The sequence below is a fragment of the Macrobrachium nipponense genome, chromosome 12 (genome assembly GCF_015104395.2).
Source record: "Macrobrachium nipponense isolate FS-2020 chromosome 12, ASM1510439v2, whole genome shotgun sequence".
Lineage (NCBI taxonomy): Eukaryota > Metazoa > Arthropoda > Malacostraca > Decapoda > Palaemonidae > Macrobrachium > Macrobrachium nipponense.
In genome coordinates this window covers 82,846,839-82,868,940 of record NC_087205.1, presented here as the reverse complement: position 1 = coordinate 82,868,940, position 22,102 = coordinate 82,846,839, and the positions used below count along the sequence as shown (strand labels likewise).

The following is a 22,102-nucleotide window of genomic DNA, read 5'->3' as shown; positions in this document are numbered from 1 at the left end:
AATTTTAAAAAAAACTTTTGTAAGTCAACGTAAAAATACGTCCAGTCGGCACACGGGAGACAAAAAATGTTGACGTTAAAATACGTCCAGTCGGCGTAAGAGGGTTAAGGCAGCTTTTGTAACTACCCTCCACAATGTCAGAGGATGTTTTTTCACGTTCGTTCTTATCCGCCACGGTTCCGAAAAATGCATGGTGTTATTTTATTAATTTGGGAGCTAATTATGACTCATTTTGTTAATGAAACTTCAGCTTTTTGTTATAAGTTTTAATGCATTTATCTTTAAAATGTGTATGAAAAATGTATTACAGGGTATTTATTATATTTTTGTGCATAAATATGATACAATGGCAGTACTCATGTCCATTTGAAGTCTTTGTAACAACCCTTCACAAGATGAAGACAATAGGTTGTTCAGTCACGCCCGAATAAGAAAATTTTAATTTCTTTTTATAACTATATAAAACTTGATTTATAAACTGAATTTTTCACTTTTTTTAATAACTAATTATATTTACAGTTGTTGCATTAATTGATTTTAAAAGATAAAACTCGCGTATACATTCGATTTTGCAACACTGCAATTTGTTTGTTTTTCCATGGGATAGAAGTACAAAATATAACAGTCCAAATCGGTCGATTTTTGGCTTTGTTACTCGAGCAAAAAATTGAGGTATGACTGTACGAGCTCGAGATGCCGCTGCTACATAGATGGCATAGTGATGAAAATTAAGGTAAGGACATAAGAAAAAGTAAATATGCATCTTTTCCATAAATCCTTTAAAAAGTTATACATTACTTCACTGTATCCAATATATTGTATGTATTCTTATATTATTGTATTATAAAATACTACGGCAAATCTAAGCCAGTATTCTGCGGAGTGGCCAATGTTTTGGTTTGAAATCAGCTGATGGTGAATACGTGTTTGTTTCACCATATTTAACGCGATTCTGAGCAAAATTTCTTGCTTCGAGTTAGCATAAACGAATATTTAGAAATGTACTTGACTTATATGAGACAAGGTTATTTTTCCTTATACAGCGTGTTTTAGGTGGAAATATGAATTGAATATGTCTCATTGTGATTGTGAACCAACTTTTTTTTCCATTAACAGATTACGTTGGCGGCATGTTTATTTAGTAAAAAAAATTATGTTCTGTTCGCAACTTTCCTTTATACGTATCATCGTAATGCAAACTTTACGTTATTTATTTTATATCGGAGTGAAACCAACAGTAAAATGTGTTCTTTCAAGCACAGCAGTTTTGATTAAAATAATTTTATCTCAATTTTATCTACGCTTGTGTTTGATGGCATACGTTTACTGGAGTTTTATTCTTGTTGCCAATGCACAATAATGATCATTAGCAGCTTGAACAGTTTTCTGTTCTATAGCGAAAAAAGTTATTATATTAAGATAGTATCTCAGTTTTATTCTACCTAACGTCATTTATAACAACTACAGTAATAGTCTACTTTAGTACGATGATTGAAATACAAGCCAAATGGATGTTATCCAATTCAGTTGTACTTAAAAAAAAAAAGTATTTCTCGTTTGGTTGTTCATGGCTCTACATGTTTACGCAACGAGTATACAGTAGGGCCTCGATAATCGCGGGGAATAGGGCCCAGAACCTGTGATAAGCAAGTACCTGTGTTGTCCTGGCACCCCCTCAAAAATTGCTAAAAACTGCCTACTTTAATAGTTAACCCACCCAAGACCACTATTCCAATGTTTATAACTGCCTACTTTAGTTCAAACACCAAATATGTCTTCAATTATCACCTTAAACTAAATTCAAGACAGTTTCAAAGTTATTTTACAACATTATATTTATAGTGTAAGTACTACTGTACATATGTAGCCTACTAGCCTATGGATTACAACTAGAAGCTTACATATACAGGCGGTCCCCGGGTTACGACGGGGGTTCCGTTCTTAAGACGCGTCGTAACCCGAAAATCGTCGTAAGCCGGAACGACGTTCTTGAAAACATGTCCACAGGGAAAATTTCACTACTAATTTGCAATTTTTCTTAGGGCCGTATCTCTAAAATTATCACTAATTTACTTTTTTCATGTGCAACACTGTGTATTCACAAATTACTGTATATTTTCATTAAAATACAGAGAGAGAGAGAGAGAGAGAGAGAGAGAGAGAGAGAGAGAGAGAGAAATAACTCCTTACGGTTTCAATAGATTGAAATGAATGTCTGTAGGCAACTTTTTCCCCTCCCATAAATACATATATTTCTCCAGAGAGAGAGAAAGAGAGGACTGTGCAGTTATGTTTGTCTGTCTATCAATTCTTTTGCTGAGAGCGAGAGATAAAAAGGAAGAAATAGAAACACCAAATGTATGACAAGTATCTTGTGGAAGAGAGAGAGAGAGAGAGATAGAGAGAGAGAGAGTTGTCCTTTACAGTATTTAAAAGAGAGAAATGGAATGATTATTGTATTTAAAATACTCAGATATGAATTTTGTACTTATAGTATTATTATTGGAAAATATTAATGATAAACTTATTACATACACGTCCATGAAAATGATCTCAACTCAGTAAGAGAGAGAGAGAGAGAGAGAGAGAGAGAGAGAGATTAAATAAAACCATTAAATTCGTTGACCATTGTATGGCATTGTTAAGCTCGAGTGTCACTCGAGTTGAGGTGGGGGAAATTGATACAGAAAAAGACAAAGGGAAGAATTTTCTTTTGAAATTAGTTATCGTATTATTACTTACTTCTATTATATTATTATTATTATTATTTTATTTGAAAATATTATAAACACGTGCATCTACCGTAAAAATTCTCTCATCTCAGTAAGAAAAGAGGAATTATCCTTACAAGTGAAATGGAAAGGTCATTTTCATCTCTTTAAAATACGACCATTATGAATTTTGTAATTAAAGTTTTATTGTTATTATTATTATTAAATAACTGAAATTATCAATAAACATTTTACATACTAGTACCATAAAAATTCTTTCATCTCGGTAGAGAGAGAGAGAGAGAGAGAGAGAGAGAGAGAGAGAAGAGAGAGAGAGAGAGAGGAGAGTTAAAATAGAGAGAGAGAGAGAGAGAGAGAGAGAGAGATAGAGAGAGAGAGAGAGAGAGAGAGATGGAGTGTGTGTTTATCTCTCTCTGTTCTCTCAAAAAATACTTATAACGCTTCTTGTGTGGCAAAGAGAAAAGAGAGACGAGAGAGAGAGAGAGAGAGAGAGAGAGAGAGAGAGAGAGAGAGAGAGAGAGAGTTAACCTTAATTAAAAGTGACATGGATAGATTAGTACGTATTGTATTTCTTTAAAATACTATCACATATGAATTTGTAATTACAGTTATTATTATTATTATTATTATTATTATTATTATTTGAAAGTATTAAAAACAAATAGTACAAAAGTACATAAAAAATCTCGAGTCTCAGTAAATGAGAGAGAGAGAAGGAGAGAGATAGAGGGGGGGAAAATGTCAGGACCACGTGATTGCAACACTGCAGCTCTTCCCCCAATTTTCCCCCTCCTGGCTGTCACACCCCAAATTTTCCCCCTCCTGGCTGTCACAGAACTTGATATATCTGACAGTTTAGTACCTGAATCTTGAGAAAAACGGTTACTGGGAACTTACTTGGAAGAAGACTGGGATTTCCTTCATTCTTCCATAATTTTTTAAAATATAAGCTAAAAAATCTTACCTTAATTCACTATGGTATTTTCTTTAATGAATTGATATTATTTGCTGTATATAATTAATTAATATTTGAAAATAGTAAATCATTTATTTATCATACTAAAAAACATACATCTTTGTTAGTAGAGAATAGAGGAGAGAGAGGAAAGAGAGAGAGAGAGAGCGAGAGAGAGAGAGGGAGAGAGAGAGAGAGAGAGAGAGAGAGAGAGAATTATAGTGATTATTTTGCATTGGAAAATAAAACAAAGAGAGAGAGAGATGAAGAGACGTAGAGAGAGAGAGAGAGGAGAGAGAGAGAGGGATGAAAGAAAATGCTAAAACTATAAAGGATTCTTATCTTATCATAGTATGTGTTTTTTAAAAGCGTCAGTAAACTCGGAGCGTCGGAAGCGTCAGCGTCGTAACCTCGGAACAAGCGTCATAACCCAGGGCGGATTTTTCAATGAATATTTAAGAAAAAGCGTCGTAACCTCGGAACGTCGTAAGCCGGACCCGTCGTAACCCGGGGACCGCCTGTACATGTGACATTACGTACTCATGTGGGCCTCTTTCCTTTTATAAGGAAAGAGAGGGAGAGAGATGAGAGAAATATCAAATTTATGTCAAATCATATGGGTAATCACCAACGATCTATGTTGATAAAAGATGACGACGATTTTGCAGTGCAATCGGATGAATAATAAAGATAATGCTACCAGCAGCATGCAGCGAAACATCTCTTCCCTTCTTCACAACACATGTTAATATATTACACGTAAGGTATTTCTACAGAAGCAGTCCACACGGACTGCAAGGAACGTAACCACTAGGGATGGGGGGCCATCCAATGTATTTCACCGTGTTTAATACTGGCCCCTTGGGGGTTAATTACAGTCGTCCGAATAAATATTACTTCAAATTCTTGTTCAGTAGGTAAAACTGCATAGTAAAACTGCAACTGCCATAGTCTAGGCTGCTGCGGGTAAGTACACTAGATCTACCACACGTAATAACCTTCATCTGACATTTAGGCTTCTTTCCCATAAAAGTAAAAGAATCAGGGCTTTTGGATGCCACATAATGAACTCATTTATATGGGTACAATTTAAAGAACGCAGCGAACACGACTTCAATAACATAAACAAAACGTGGTCGGGCCAGTGTTGCCAAATGGGAATGGCAATTTCTTGCTAGATTTTGCTCCATAAAGTGCTTAAAAATTCACATCATACACAACAATGCCACCCAGCCAATTTCAACCAATTGCTCTCTTTTTCGATTCAAACATGTTTCTAACATACAGTGTACTTGTACATTACATTACATGATTCCTAATAATTTTGAAACCTATTCTGTTCAATTCCTGAAAATGATTTTGCAAGATTTAGTTCTTTTTCTTACGTGATATATCAAACATAGTAGAATAAAAGGAATATTCAACTTAATATTACAAAGTTTTGATGTCGAAATATGTATGCTAGATGTATTTGAAAACAAATGCAAGTTTTCCTGCCAGATGCTAGATTGAAAATTTTCTTGTTAATTACCTCAAGAAAATGAAAGCTAGCATTAAAAATGCAAAATTGGTAACTCTGGACTCAACAGATCCGTGTTAGTAGTACAAAAGATAGTTATTGTATCATGAAAAATATCAAAATAAACGAAGTCGCAAAGCCAATTCTATGTCATGTTTTTCCTAAACACGTAGCCTAAAAGAAAACATTATTTTGTATGTTTCATCGCTGCCACAAACCCCTGATAATGCAGAGTACATAATTCTAAACTATTTTTTACTACCAGAATAACAATGATATTTTTGTATTGAAAATAAATGTTATGTATATTCCAAACATTATTACTACCATGACTAGTGCTATTACAATTTCAAAAGATAATCTTGCTGTGAATGCTACAATAATTTGATTTTCATATACGAGAGAGAGAGAGAGAGGAGAGAGAGAGAGAGAGAGAGAGAGAGAGAGAGAGAGAAACTGTTGCCTGATTAGGTTGTAACATTGACAGATATCCATTAGCACAAGTTGAATAATAGTTGTGTATTGAGAATAATGATCATTTTGATAAAACTCTTGTTTTCATACAATCACTTACCTGTCATATACATAGCTAAGACTCGTCGTCCCCGACAGAAATTCAAATTTCGCGCCACTCGCTACAGGTAGGTCAGGTGATCTACCGGCCTGCCCTGGGCGGGGGCAGGATAGGAACCATCCCCGTTTTCTATCATATTTTCTCTGTCGCCGGTGGTATCAACATTGTTGCTATTACCTCCTGACTTAGATTCTTATTTCATCCCTTTGATCATCGTTTATCGGCTTTTTGGTGACGTATTCTGTATCGGTGTTTTTTGGCATTCGCTACTGTGGACTGTTTTTTGGAATTGCTTTTTGGATTTTTCTCAGTATGTCTGATTCAAATGTGAGTGTGAGAATGTGTGTGAATGTAGGCTGCAGGGTGAGGATACCGAAAGCTTCGGTTTGATCCTCACACTGTATGTCGTAAATGTAGGGGGTTTCAGTGTTCTGCTACTAATACTTGTCATGAATGCGAGGGATTAAATGCAGAAGAGTGGAAGACTTTAACTTCTTATTTGAAGAAGTTAGAGAGGGATAGGGTTAGACGTCTGAAAGGTATGAGTTCAAGGCCTATTGAGCCTTTTATTGATACTTATTCTAATCTAATGATTTTAGATTCTCCCTATGTGTCTAATTCACAAAAGTGTACTTTCGGAATCGGCCTCGGAAATCGCCGATCTGAAAGCTACTATTCGAGACATGAAGTCCAAAATGGCGGACTTACAAGGTAAGGCTAGTGAAAGTGAGCATTACAGTGAAGTGAGTTCTACCAGTGTTGTGGAGGGGGCGTTTGATCGTCCCTGCGACGCTCCCAGGCCTAGACCTCTTCCAAGCTCCCATGTCCAGAGGAGAAGGAAAGTCGAAAGCCTTAAGGAGGTCGTGGGGAATCCCCAACGGTCAGACGTCCCTTCAGCAAGCTCTGTTTCGTGGCAGGCTGCTCAAGGGCGCTTTAGAAAAAGCGTCCTTCGTGAGTGTTTCTCATCCTCTCCCTTTCCCTCACCTAAACGAGGTGGAAGGCAGTCTGATTTATCGAGGCCTCTGAAACGGCATTTGAAAGAACCCGAAATTTGATTCGAGCCCAGAGCGTTTCTCAGATGACGCTCCCTCTTCTATTAAGTAAGGCGAAGGTGGCGTCAGCGTCACCCCGCGAGGACGCAGAAGAACCCTTTCCTACTTCTCCCCCGATTGATGACGAAAGGCGCATGCAGTTGACGTGGGAGAAGCTTCAAGGAAGATTATCATGGCAGTACAAGAACAACTGGCCTCTTTGGTGGGAGTTTTAGTGCGCCTCGTAGGAAGGACGTTGCGCTTCCAATCAAGAAGTCTCGTCCTCTCTCCCCTGCTAAGCGAGAAGCGTCATGCAAAGTGAAGTTTTCTAAGGCATATCGCAGAAGCTTCGGGTTCGAGAGCGAGATCGGGAGCTTACGGAAGACACGTAACGCCGAGAGACGTGAGGACGTCTTTTAGGCATGAAGCGTCTTTTGAAAGCTGATTGTAGACGCGAAGCTCCAACCAATATTTTGGCGCCAGTTAGGACGCCCTTTTGAGAGCGGAGCGTCTTCCAGGCGCGAGGCGTCATCCGGACGTCAGCAGCCACGTAAGCGGGAGGCGTCAGCCAGGACGCTTGGCGGACGAGAAGGCGTCATCCAAGCGGGAAGCGTCTTCTATTTATGGAGAGAAGCCTGAGCTTTTGGCGCCTTCCAGGCTATTAAAGCGGGGAAGAGGAAGGAATATCATTCCCTTAGCCCCTCTCCTATTGAGGAGTTTGTCTCCTCCAGAGGAAGAACGTACGGAGTTGGGAGCGGAGACCTCATTTAGATCCGAGTTAGAAGTAAACTCGACGAAGAATATCAAGGAAGAGAAGGACTGTCGAACTATAAAGTTTTGACTGCCTTGCTTCTAGAGGAGTATGGAGACGACTTGACTCCTGCCGCTCCTCCTTCTCCGCGCTCTCTGTTTTCGAGTGCTAAGACGAAGAAGTCTTCGTCTTTTCTCAGAATGAAGCCCGCCATTTCAATGAAGAGCTCTTCAGTCCTTAGACTCTTGGATGAAGTCTAAGAAGGACCTTAGTCAGAAACGGGTGTTCTGCCATGCCTCCAGCGAGACTAGCTGGTTAAAAGAGGCATTTGGTATCAGACGGGAGAGAATATGGGTATTGCTCTTCCGTCTATGCTCAGAAGCGGACTTTTCGACCTTAGTTGACGCTTCACGTCGACAAGGTCTGAACTCGGCACGTATTACTTGGGGCATTTCTGAACTGGACCAGCTCCTCAAGGGACTCTTTCATGTATTGGAAGTTTCAACTTCTTGGATTGGTCCCTTGGGGTGATGTCCAAGAAAGCTCATGATTCTGAAGGAATCGAACCAGAAGTCATTTTGTGCATATTGTCTTGTATTAGACAAAGCGGTGCAGGATGGCTCGTTTGAGATCTCCTCTTTGTTTGGAGCAGGTCTTCTAAAAAAGAGGACGTATATAGTGCCTTTTTAACCAAGGCAGTCTCCCACGCTCAGAGGGCAGCGCTGCTGTATTCACCTTTGTCTGACTTTTTGTTCCTTCTCATAGTTGGTGAAGGACATTTCTCGTTCATTAACTGAGAAGGCGACTCAGGACCTTCTGACGCAGTCAGCAAGGAAGAAGAAGCCTGCTTCTACACCTGACAAGAAAGGACTGAGTACATCGGTTCAGCCCTTTCGAGGTGCCCTACCTCCAGACCTCCCGCAAGAAGGAAGGCTCCTGAGAAGAGAGGTAGGTATGCCTTTCGTCCCTTTAAAAAAAAAAGGGAAAGTGATGCGGCTTCTCCTCCAAGCACCAGTAGGTGCCAGGCTCCTGGGATTTGTGGAGGCCTGGACACTTATAAACGCAGACGCGTCATCATTGTCTGTAATAAGGAAGGGATATGGTATCCCTTTCCTGAACACTCCTCCCTAATGTCAATACCACGGGAACTAACAGCCAAGTACAAGGATCCTGTGCTGAGGGATACTCTTCGATCGATGGTGGAACAAATGTGGGACAAGAGAGCGAGTAGAACTAGTACTGGATCAAAACTCCCCGGGGTTTTACAATCGCCTTTTTTCTGGTTGCGAAGGCCTCGGGAGGCTGGAGACCAGTTACTAGACGTCAGCTCTCTGAACAAATTTGTTCGGAAGGAGAAGTTCTCGATGGAGACTTCTGCCTCAGTCCTTGCGTCATTGCGACAAGGAGATTGGATGGTGTCTCTAGATCTCCAGGACGCCTATTTTCACATCCCGATCCAACCCTTCATCGAAGAAGTACCTCCGTTTCATGACGGGGGGAAGGATCTTTCAGTTCAGAGCCTGTGTTTCGGCCTGTCCACAGCTCCTCAGGTCTTCACAAGCCTGATGAAAAATGTGGCGAGGTTTCTTCACCTCAAGGAGTAAATATCTCTCTGTATCTGGACGACTGGCTCATCAGGGCCAGATCAGAGAGACAGTGCTTGGAGGACACCTGAAGTTAACTTTAGATCTGATCAAAGCGTTGGGATTGCTCGTGAACCTCGAGAAGTCGCAGCTGACCCCCAGACAGAACTTAGTCTATCTGGGGATTCAGATGGATTCTCGGGGTTTTCGAGTATTTCCTTCGCAAGAGAAAATCGCAAAGGTTTGCAGATAGTCTCTCTCTTCTTAAGGAAGGAACAGACGTCGGCGAGGGAATGGTTGAGCCTTCTAGGGACCCTTTCCTCGCTCGAACAGTTCTTCCCGCTAGGAAGACTTCATTACGTCCGCTTCAATTCTTCCTCAAGAAGTCTTGGAGTTAAAAGGAAAACTGGACAACTTCGGACGCCTTTCCCATTCCAGTGGAGATAAGACCGCACCTGGAATGGTGGTTGCCCCCTCTGAAAGAGAACAAAGGGATCTCTCTAAGAACCCAGAACCCAGACCTAGTGTTATATCCGACGCGTCGGAGAAAGGATTGGGAGCAACATTAGGCTCGAAGGAGGTGTCAGGCACTGGGAACCAGCGCAGGTGTCTGGCACATAAACTGCAAAGAGCTCTTCGCCGTGCATCTGGCTTTGAAGAGTCTAGAACTCTGGTGTCGAACAAAGTAGTGCAAGTAAACGTGGACAACACCACCGCACTTGCCTACATTCGAAAACAGGGAGGGACTCACTCTCGTTCCTTCACGAGCTGACGAGAGACCTTTTGCTTTGGACGTCCTCACAGGAACATCTCGCTTCTGACAAGGTTCGTTCAGGGAGTAAAGAATGTGAGGGCGGACAGACTCAGCAGGAGGAACCAGGTCCCTTCATACAGAGTGGACCCTACACGAGGAGGTGTGTCAAGATCTCTGGTTGCTGTGGGGGACACCTCATGTGGATCTTCTTCGCCACATTCATCTCCAAAAGGCTGGCAGTCTTTTGCTCGGTCGTGGAAGACCCAAGAGCTCTTATGGTAGACGCCTTCCTGCTAGATTGGTCTCTCGCGTAGACGTCTATGCTTTTCCTCCATTCAAAATCCTGGGACTAGTACTAAAAAAGTTTGTGGCGTCAAAGGAGACGAGGATGACATTGATAGCCCCCTTTGGCCGGCCCAAGATTGGTTCACGGAGGTGGTAGAGTGGATCGTAGACTTTCCCAGATCCCTACCAAGAAGGATGGATCTTCTCAGACAGCCACACTTCAAGAGGTATAATCAAAACCTCCCCGCTCTCGCTCTGACTGCCTTTCGACTATCGAAAGACTCGTCAGAGCGAGAGGGTTTCTCGCGAAGTTGGATTCTCATTCTTAGCTAAAAAACAGGGTCTTAAACGAGCAAATAGCTGAGTCTCCCTTGAAACCTACTTTATCCTGCAGAGCATGTAATTCACTAACTCTCTTGCCGTAGCTAAAGATAATAGGAATAGGCATTTTCTGGTGATGTCTCGAACAAAGCCAGATGAGGAGGTTCGAATCTTTCAGATGAAAGAAAACTGAGAACCACGTCTAGGTTCCAGTTCGGAGGGACCGGTTCCTTCGACTTTGAAGTCTCAAAGGACTTATGAGATCATGGAGATCTTTATTATCTGCCAGATCTAATCCTCTATTCCTGAAGACTGCCGAGAGCATACTTCTGTATCCCTTATTGTGGATACAGCTAGATGAGATTGCTCTCTCAGGAATAGAAGGAAATCAGCAATTTCCGCTATAGAGGTAGTGGAGGAGGACAACTTCTTAGTTCTACACCACCTTCTAAAACCTCCCGAGAGCACGCAGAACCTCCACTACGAAAGTAACATCAGTCGAAGTGGGAGGTTTTTAGAAGGTGGTGTAGAACTAAGAAGTTGTCCTCCTCCACACTACCTCTATAGCGGAAAATTGCTGATTTCCTTCTATCCTGAGAGAGCAATCTCATCTAGCTGTATCCACAATAAAGGGATACAGAAGTATGCTCTCGGCAGTCTTCAGAATAGAGGATTAGATCTGGCAGATAATAAAGATCTCCACGATCTCAAAAGGTCCTTTGAGACTTCAAAGTCGAAGGAACCGTCCCTCCGAATGGAACCTAGACGTGGTTCTCAAGTTTCTTTCATCTGAAAGATTCGAACCTCCTCATCTGGCTTTGTTTCGAGACATCACCAGAAAATGCCTATTCCTATTATCTTTAGCTACGGGCAAAGAGAGTTAGTGAATTACATGCTCTGCAGGATAAAAGTAGGTTTCCAAGGGAGACTCAGCTATTTGCTCGTTTAAGACCCTGTTTTTTAGCTAAGAATGAGAATCCTCGAATCCCTGGCCTAAGTCATTCGAAGTCAAAGGCATATCGAGTCTCGTAGGAAGAGAGCAGAAAGATCTCTATGGCCCTGTAAGAGCCTCTAAAGTTCTACATTCAGAGAAAGCATCAGATGGGGAGGCTCTAGACAAGGTCTTTGGTGCGCAGTAAAAGACAGACCCCCACAAGACTGATGTCCAAGAATGCTTTGGCATTCTTTGTGAGGAAGGTCATTACAGACGCGCATAAGGTCTGTTCTGACAAACAGTTGCGACTGTTGAAAGTTAAAGCTCATGAAGTGAGAGCAGTAGCGACGTCTCTCTCGTTTCATAAGAATATGTCGCTTAAAAACATCATAGATACGACATTTTGGAGATGCAACTCAGTATTGCATCTCATTACTTGAAAGACGTTCGTGTGACATATGAGAAGTGTCTGGTCCTTCGTATCGGCGGATACGATTCTGGGTACGGGAGCCGACACCAATCCTTAAAAGTATATACTTTTCTTCTGGGTGGATATGGTCTGGAGTCTCTTTGAACAATGGAGGACTTGGTTTAGCACGGCGGCCGTCTATGTTGTTCAGTAAGAGAATCTTGTCATATCTAATTAGATGAGTATAATTTTTTTTTTTTTTAGAAATTATGTATGTGTGCGTAGTGGTTTTTGAGTTACGGTTGTTGTGAAGAGTTCGGGGATAACTCGGAAACAATCTAGTTCTAACATATGGTTAGGATCAGGTGGTCGGGATTTGGTTGTGTGCTCCTTCATAAGGTGTATTGTCATATAAGTGGATCAGCACCCATTGACAAAGTCCTTTCAGGCTCTGCCGAGTAAGCGGATAAGACCCCATCGGCAGACCCACAAGAACTCTTGGCCGTATAGCATATATCTCGCTAAAGTTTCTTGAGGTGATGCAGACTAATGGGCAAACACCCACGAAGTCTACCACCTATCAGGTAGGAACCAAGGTTTTATTTATACCTACAACATAGTATGTTGTTTACCTGTCTATTCCATATAGTAGCTGTCTCTTATCCTCCACCGAAGGGTGCCAATCAGCTATGATATATCTGACAGGTAAGTTGATTGTATGAAAATGATATGTTATGTTACAATAAAGTTTCATACATACTTACCTGGCAGATATATACAATTAAGGGGCCCACCCACCTCCCCGCAGGAGACAGGTGGAAGAGAGAAAATATGATAGAAAACGGGGATGGTTCCTAGTCCTGCCGCCCAGGGCAGGCCGGTAGATCACCTGACCTACCTGTAGCGATAGCGTGGCGCGAAATTTGAATTTCTGTCGGGGACGACGAAGTCTTAGCTATGTATATATCTGCCAGGTAAGTATGTATGAAACGTTATTGTAAACATAACAATATCATAATGTGTCTAATCATATTGCATGTATTGTTACCATATTATAGTATAATGATATGAACATAGTGATCTACCATTTGCATTCTGGTTTTGTTTACATTTTTAAAATGATCAACTGACGTCGTTTTACCAATATCATCACTGTTTTAAGTCGCCGAATAGAACTTAATTCAGATATGCCTATAATATATAAGGTGAGAATGTTTTTATTACCTTTAATGTCAGTTAATATCATAATGTGAATCTGTTCATGTATGTTGGTGGTTATCGCACTGCAACTAGGCTTAGCCTACCCATGAACGTCATACATATATCTTGAATAGGCTATTCATTATGAAGATATGCTAATAATATATAAGGTGAGAATAGTTTTGTTACCTTTATTGTCAGTTAATATCATAATGAGTTGTTTCATGTATGTAGGTGATTATCGGACTGCGGCCAAGGCTTAGCGTACCGATAAACATCGCATATGCAACCCATTTGTCCTGCGATGCTGCGATTCATAGCAGCGATATAGCATAAGAAGCGGTATAAGAAAAAATCTGAGTGACTGATTCCGTGATTGCTGATCCGCGATTAAGCGATGCCCACTGTAACGTTAAAACCATACTTTCATCATTCTCTTTTGCTGTTTTTGAACTTATGTAACTAGATGAAGGGATAAAGTCAAGCTATTGTAATTTGGTTTCTCATAAAATCGGATTATCGTAAGATGAATTATCATAACCTGAACACTACAGCTACCTATACACTGTATAAAACCTTATTATATCTTTACATACTCTAGACACCCAAAGGATTAAAGCTAGGCTTTTTTTCACTTTACAGTATTTATAATACAGTGATGTACTGTACAGTAAATTCTATAGTACTATACTGCTTAAATATAATTTTACTTATTGCACCATTGCGGGATTACGGCACCGTTTGATTGGTCTAGGGCGCTGTTAACTGTTAACTGGTCTAGAATTTCGAAAGAAGGTGTGCGGCAGATGTAGGCTTTAAAATTGCTTTGCGTCGAAAATCACTTAGTGTGGCGGCCAGAAACGGAACCCCTGCCGCTAATCGAGGGCTGTGATATATATATATATATATATATATATATATATATATATATATATATATATATATATATATATATACATATATATATATATATATATATATATATATATATACTTATATATATATATATATATATATATATATATATATATATATATTGTTATGAATTGCCAAGTATCTGGTTACCATGCTCAAACATTACCTAACAAAAAGCCAGACACCTGAACCCTCATAACATGTTCAAACGACTGAATACTCTAAAGGCAACAGTGATCCCTTAACACTTACCAGTATTGCAGAAAATCAGACTAAGTTCATCAAACAGGTGTGAGGTAATCTTGTAAGTAAATTAAATTAATCAAAGGACATCACTCCTTCAACAACTTTAAAACTTAAAATTTAAGTATTTCCCTGATTTCAGAAGTCTAAGTACTTCCCTGGTTCTAAGTCATTTCAAGTTACTTGAAGGAAAGCAAATCAATTACCACTCTCTGTCTCTACCTATCATCAATATAGTCATAATCAAATATAATTATACTGGTGTAATAATTAAAACACTTATAAAAAATTTTAAATACAAAAATTTATTATCAAATTCAAAATTTATAAGTGAAATTCACAATATCAGGGAAAATTACTGTTACTTGAAAACAAGTAAAGTTTAATTAATTCTTGAATCAAATTAAGTAAAATTAAATCAAAATTGATTTTATCACAAAATTCAAGAAATTAATTCAATTGAAATTCAAAAGTGTTAGGCAATAATTGAAAATTTGAAATTAATTCACAAGTGCTAAACAACAATAAAACTTGAAAAGAATTCTAAGTAAATACAAATTAATTCACAAATGTTAAATTTACTTAAAGGTGCAATGATTAAGCAATGAAAATAATTAAGTCAATTAAATTGTGAATGCAAATGAAATATAAAAATGACACACTTCAATAAGAAAATGAATAAGTGCACAAACAATGGAACAGACACAAACACAAAAAATATCAGCAATGTGTATAAAAGTGTAAATCTTTTTCACTCAAAAACACTGTAACCAACAGTTTTTACCAAACCTTCACAACCATCGGTTATTAGTTAACCACAGTTCCTATCAATCATTAGTTAAACACAATTCCTATCCGTTATTAGTTATTCACTGTCCCTAACAATTATTAGTTAACCACACTCCCTATCCATTATTAGTTGCAACTAATAAAAATATAACACTTTACCTTTTTGGTATACCAACTTCTTAATTTGCTGCAGTCTTGATTCACACTCACAAAAAACCAGGCGCCGTTACGAAATGTTGGTTCAGATTCCACTAAGAAATTAAATAATACTAAATAAACTCTAAGAAATTCAAATATTAAATTTCACAAGTTACGAGTGACCAAATTTACGTTACGTTAATATAATCTCGATGTCGAGAGAGAGAGAGAGAGAGAGAGAGAGAGAGAGAGAGAACTGACTGCCTCAAGGTCTCAAGATAGAATGAAATCTCTTCCTTTATGGAAATTCGACTAGGCAGATGATAACAAAAATGTTCTTGACAACGAAAGCTTCCAGTAGCTGGAAAATCTGATGCAATCTTCATAAAGAAATGTGTAACATGCACGTGGCTTTGATTAAAGCATACGCGTACAAGACGAGTCTGTTAAAAAAAAGAGACGCATACCCGACCGAAACGGAGGCTGGGCGACAATTAAAATTGACATGTTTTGACAACAACGCAGAAACTCTAGCTCGCTCGCTATCACACGCGCTGACAGAGTAGGGAAGCAAACGGAGATCTCTCTCTTTTTACGTTATATATATATTCTTTTACAAGATGTAAATGCGAAATCTGAACACACATTTAAAACATCCTATTCTAAGCTATCTAGGAATCTGAAAAAATGTTGCACAATCTACAATGACATTTCAAAGAGGGGAAAACATGCATTTTGAAAGTAGCAATATATAATATATATTATATATATTAATATTACTGTATATATATATATATATATATATATATATATATATATAATATATATTATATATATATATATATATATATATATATACATACGTACATACATACATACTTGCATGCATGCATGCATATACAGTGGTCCCCCCATATTTTGCGGTGGATGGCGTACCAGACCCCCCCCGTGAATAGTTGGAACCCTTTAAAAATGCTAAAAACCGCCTATTTCGTTAGTTAAAACTCAAGTAAAACCCACACAAATTTGTACACTTGGGTTTTAATAGTTTTTTCACACAGTGCATTTTATGATGAAATTTACAAAAAAACAGGAATTTTGGATATTTCTCATAGAAAAATACCGCGAATGTTCTAATTTTCCATGAATAATGCAGGGAAATGTTCCTGAGAGAAATCTGCGAATGTGTGATTCCGCGAATTTGGAGAAAGCGAATATGGGGGGTCCCCACTGTATATATATATATATATTAATATATGATATTATATATAGATAGATATATAGATGAAGAGAGGATAGATTATTATATATATATAATAGATTAATCTATAATTATGTATTATATATCATATATATTGATATTTATATATAAATAAAGATATATCTATATATAAGAAAGAAAGGATATAAATAATATATATAATATATAGAGAATATATATATATAAAATACAGATATATATAGAGAGATAGATATACATAGAGAAGGAGGAGATATATGATATACATAGGTGGGACAGAGATATATATCCATAAGTATAATATATTAATAGGCTAAGAGGTAAGATCGATAAATATAAAAAATAAAGTTCCGATAAGATAAAATATAAATAAAGATATAATAGTGAGATAAGATATATGATATATGAAGATATAGTATACTGATAAAAAAAAAAAAAAAAAAAAAAAAAAATTAAAATAGATAGAGTATATTATAATTATAGTGATAAAGATATAAGATATATAAAATTATATATATATATATACGTTATAATATATAATATAATATATATATATATAGAGAAGAGTATAATTATATAGATATATATCATATCTATATATATATATATATATATATATATATATATATATATATATTATATATATATATATTTTATATATATATATATATATATATATATAATATATATATATATATATATATATATATATATATATAGATATATATATATATATATATATATATATATATATATATTATATATATATATCTATATATATATATAGTATATATATGATATATATATATATATACATATATATAAATATATGTATATCTATAATCCTTTAATTGTCTTGTCCTTGTATCTGAGATGATTGTCTTAAACCTTTAATTGCACCCATTGTTTATGCTTGTTTGGGAAGGTTACTCATCTTCCAGGTGTGTGGGATTGTAGGTACTAATCTCTTTATAATCCCTATCTGTCAGTTATACGAATCTTCTTGTATTGTCTTTTCCCTCATGTATGTCAGTTTCTGCTTAGTAAAGGACGTTTAACGTGGAAAGGTCTCGCAGACTCTCCTTCGTTTATTTTTCCTTCGTGGCATATATCTTTATTTATGGATTTATCACGTTCCTAACTTTCGTGATTCAGTTATACATACATATATATATATAGTATATATATATATATATATATACTATATATATATATATATATATATATATATAATATATATATATATATATATATATTATATATATAATATATATATATATATATATATATATATATATACTATATATATATAAAATAGATATATATATATATATATATATATATATATATATATATATATATATATATACATATACTATATACATATATTTACTTATATTATATTATATGTATATACATATGTTTACATATATAGTATTATTTATTATATATATATATATATAGTTATATATATGTACATATAATATATATATATAGTATATATATATATATATATATATATATATATATATATATATCATATATATACATATATATATATACTACATATTATATTATAATATTATATATATATATACCTTATATATAAATTATGTATATATATATATATATATCTATATATATATATATATATATATATATATATATAATATATTACATATATATTACACATATACAGATATACATAAAAAATATATTTACTTAATTATATATATTATTATATATACATAGTGTACTATATATATATATAATATGCTATATGATATATATATATATTATATAGATATATATATATTTATAATATATACACAACTATCTATCAGACTTTACAACCTGCTCGACATACGACCACTCATACTTACAACCTTACTTCAGACAGTTGACCATTGAGTTTTACTTGGCACTCTGCGCCATCTCATGAGAACTCTCATCATCAGGCATGAGAACTCTCATCACTCAGGCAGCATCAGTTTGAGTTACCCTGCCCTATCTGCAGCATCATTTGGTATTAACTGTACTGTAGACTGAATTGCAAACCAATTTACGTCAGAATCGACTTCTGACATGCATGCAAGAACCTAACCCCATTGTAACTCAATGCCTGATTGTACGTATATATACTATTACATAAATGATTAAAATGTATTAATAGAAGTACATTATGGTAAAAAGATTGAAATAATGATTGTACATTACATTACAGTACTAAGTAGGCACTTTTATATAGCAAAGGTTTGATAGTATACCCTACCCAGTATGTTGGCCACTTTCTAAGGTTCGACTTACATCCATTCTGACTTACAACCAGTGGGTTGGAACCAACTTGGTTGTAAGTTGGATGGTACCTGTATATATTATATATATATATATATATATATATATATATATATATATATATATATATATATATATATATATATATATATATATATATATATATATATTTATATTAAATATATGATATATATATTTATATTATATATATATATATAATATATATATATATATGATATATATATATATATTATATATATATATATAATATATATGGAGAGAGGGAGAATGAGTGTTATTCTGTCAAGGAAATATATAGGAAAGTATGAAATAAGTGAGAGAAGATAACATAAAATTTATTATACAATATTGCAAAAAAAGGTTAAGTTCACTGAAGATGGAAACATATCATGGAAATATTAAATGCCTCCACTAAGTCATATGACAAATGAATGAGACTAACCTAATGTCTATAAAGTTCATCACTTCCTGGCACCAGATAACCTAAAATAGCAAAAAGCACACAAGAAATTCTGCTTGTATTTATTTGTGTAAAAGACTTCATATTAATTTCTCATCTGTATTCATGAGGTGTTTGAGAAGATATATTTACCGAGTCATTATTATGAATATGTAAGCTAGCTTCTGGAAACATACACTTTGCAGCTTTGATAAGGGTATTTAGGACAATGCTATCTTTGTTACTTATGAAGATAATAGTCATTATTCTCATTTGTTTTCATGTACTAATGATATAATTATAAATTCAAGCAGAGTACTGTACATTGGTAATATTGAAGAACTTTCTTTATGGTGAAGTTTTTTGTTTAAAATAAGCATGTTATGCTTCTATAATTGTGGACAACACCTCAGTTTTTATAATTCATAAAATTGTACTCACATAATTATTTGTCTTTGATTGCAGGTTCTCCCTACTTTCACACAAAGTGTCAACTCAAGTACTCTCACATTGGCTGATTTACCAGCAGAACACAATCTTGGGGCAAGAGGAGATGTTATTTTGACTGCACAACCTGGCAGTATAGCCTCACATTTAGGGGGATCAACCATACTTATTCCAAACTCTTCTAGAATTCCAAGTTCTACAGGTTCTTCCATACTGATCCCACCTTCCTCAAATGGTGCATCTCTCCTTGATGGTAGCAGTTCCTCTGTACTTCTCCCTTCATCAGGGCAGCTGCCTCATTTATCTACCTCCAGTCACTCATCTCTTTCATCAGCAGGAACAGCTATCTTAACCATTCCACAGACCTCTACCAGTGGTGTCCTGAGCATTCACCAACCATCAGTTATACAAGGTCCTGCTCGTGAAGAATCTGCTCATGTGACCTCTGTTATACAAGCTCAGCCCAGTGTTCTGAATCATTCAGAAATGTCCCGATATGGTTCTATAGGATCTCGTCAAGTAGTTTTGGATAGTGGACAAGGATTCTCTACTTCCCTTGAAGAATCTGGGGGATTAGATATGGTTACTATACCAACGTCAATGATATCCTCTACTGGAAACTCCCAGAATACTTACACCATTCATGATATACAGGCTAATATTCATGCTGAAAGCAACAGGGATGGAGGAGTAATAACCAATTCATCACCTCATATTACAACAGGTAAGAAATTGTTGTCCTTTTTCAGCTTGTCATTTTGTTCCTTAAATTGTAGTCTTTGTAGAAGGAAATTATGCTTAAGATCTTCTCAGTAACATAGAATTTCTCTGTGCTTTGACCCAACAAATTTCAGTGAGGCCCTTTTATTTCTTAGCAACTATTTCATTTGTCTGTTCTATGAAAACAGACTATATTGAAGACAAAAATAATTTGAATTGTGGAAAATTCTCTCCTTGAAACTTTGAAGGAAGATGGAGTTGGGTGGCATGTTTGGTCTAGTCTGAACAGACTAATGACCTTTAACCTGAGAAATTTATCAGTATAATTTTACAACAGTCCAGTGCCTGCCACCTTGGTGGCCGTGAGGTCGATTCTCGGGCATTCCATTGAGGTGTGAGAGATGTGTATTTGGGGTGATAGAAGTTCATTCTAGACGTGGTTCGGAAGTCACGTAAAGCCGTTGGTCCCGTTGCCGAATAACCACTGTTTCCATGCAACGTAAAAAACACCATACAAACAAACAAAACAAACAACAGTCCAGTGTTGCAGCTTTCTTGAGAAAAACGCTCCTTTTCCGAATTTAATACAAAACTTTACCAACACCTTTGTAACTAATTACTTTGTTATCTTCGAAATATTTTTTCCCTCTTTCTCTTGGTTGTTTTGTTTTAAACCATCAAAGTTCATTTTATAGTGCAACGGGGTATTTTGTCTGATGGACAAGTTGGTCGGCAGTACTACATGTAGTGGGTCTGTTAGATGTTACATATGGGTGGGGAGGGAGTTAGGTATAAAAGTCTTGTTATTGGGACTGGTAGAGGACAGCCTAATTTTACTTACTACACTCCTTGTTTTAGCCTATTTTTTACAAGTAACCATTACAAATTATTATACTGTATATATGAGTGAAATGATAATGAAAATTATATTTTCAAATCCTTGAATATAGAACTCTTTCCATTTTAAAGAAATGAATGATTGTTCTAGTTGCTATAGTAGCATTTACTGTTTACAAATTTTATTTGCTTTGTAGGTAATTTTTTTATCTATCCATCTAGTAACTATTATTATCATGGCTATTATTGTAAAGTAGGTTAAAATTTTATATAAAATTTTTAGAGCGAATAAGGGATTTTGACGTAAGGAAAAATCTATTTCTGGCCGATTGGTTCGTGTCGCCCAGCGAAATATCCCTTTAATCCATTATTTCTAAGGTAAATGAACTAACAAATACCAGAGAATAAATAAAATAAAGAAAAAGGTCAGTATAACTGACTCGCTCACCCTCCAAGAGGGCGTCGGTATGAACACTAGGGTGAGTGAGACCACTACCACGAACCTCTTACCAATAGAAATCTCCTACGACATAACCCCCACAAGAGGGGAGCCGACCCACAGAATGGGCAGCAACTACTACTACTCCACCCCACGCTACCGACTGCTGCGCCTCTGGTGGCCATCCTGAAGTTAGCAGACAATCTTGAGCGTAGGGATGGGTAGGGTGGGATTTCGCTGGGCGACACGAACCAATCGCCCAGAAATAGATTTTTCCTTATGTCAAAATCCCTTTTCTGGGCTCAGTTCGTGTCCTGCGCGAAATCGTACCAGAGAATTATTACAAGATTGTAAATGAAAATAAATAAGGTCTCAATAAAACTTAAAATAAAATAGATTATTATAATTGCAAGAAAATATATATATACACAATTGTTTATACAATTTAGAAAAATAATACTTAAGATTAGCTTAAAGTTAACATATATGTACAGGGCTTACATGGAATATATGTTGAACTTAATATCTGTG

At 36.3% G+C, this 22,102-nt stretch overlaps 1 protein-coding gene across 1 annotated transcript in view; it reads left to right on the top strand.

The window, feature by feature from the left end:
• The window catches only part of LOC135224859 (uncharacterized), a 201,307-nt gene that overhangs the window by 118,982 nt on the left and 60,223 nt on the right, over positions 1–22,102 (top strand). Inside the window, 1 exon segment of the mRNA XM_064264184.1 lies at positions 19,594–20,299. Within this exon segment, the coding sequence (XP_064120254.1) occupies positions 19,594–20,299 (706 nt within the window).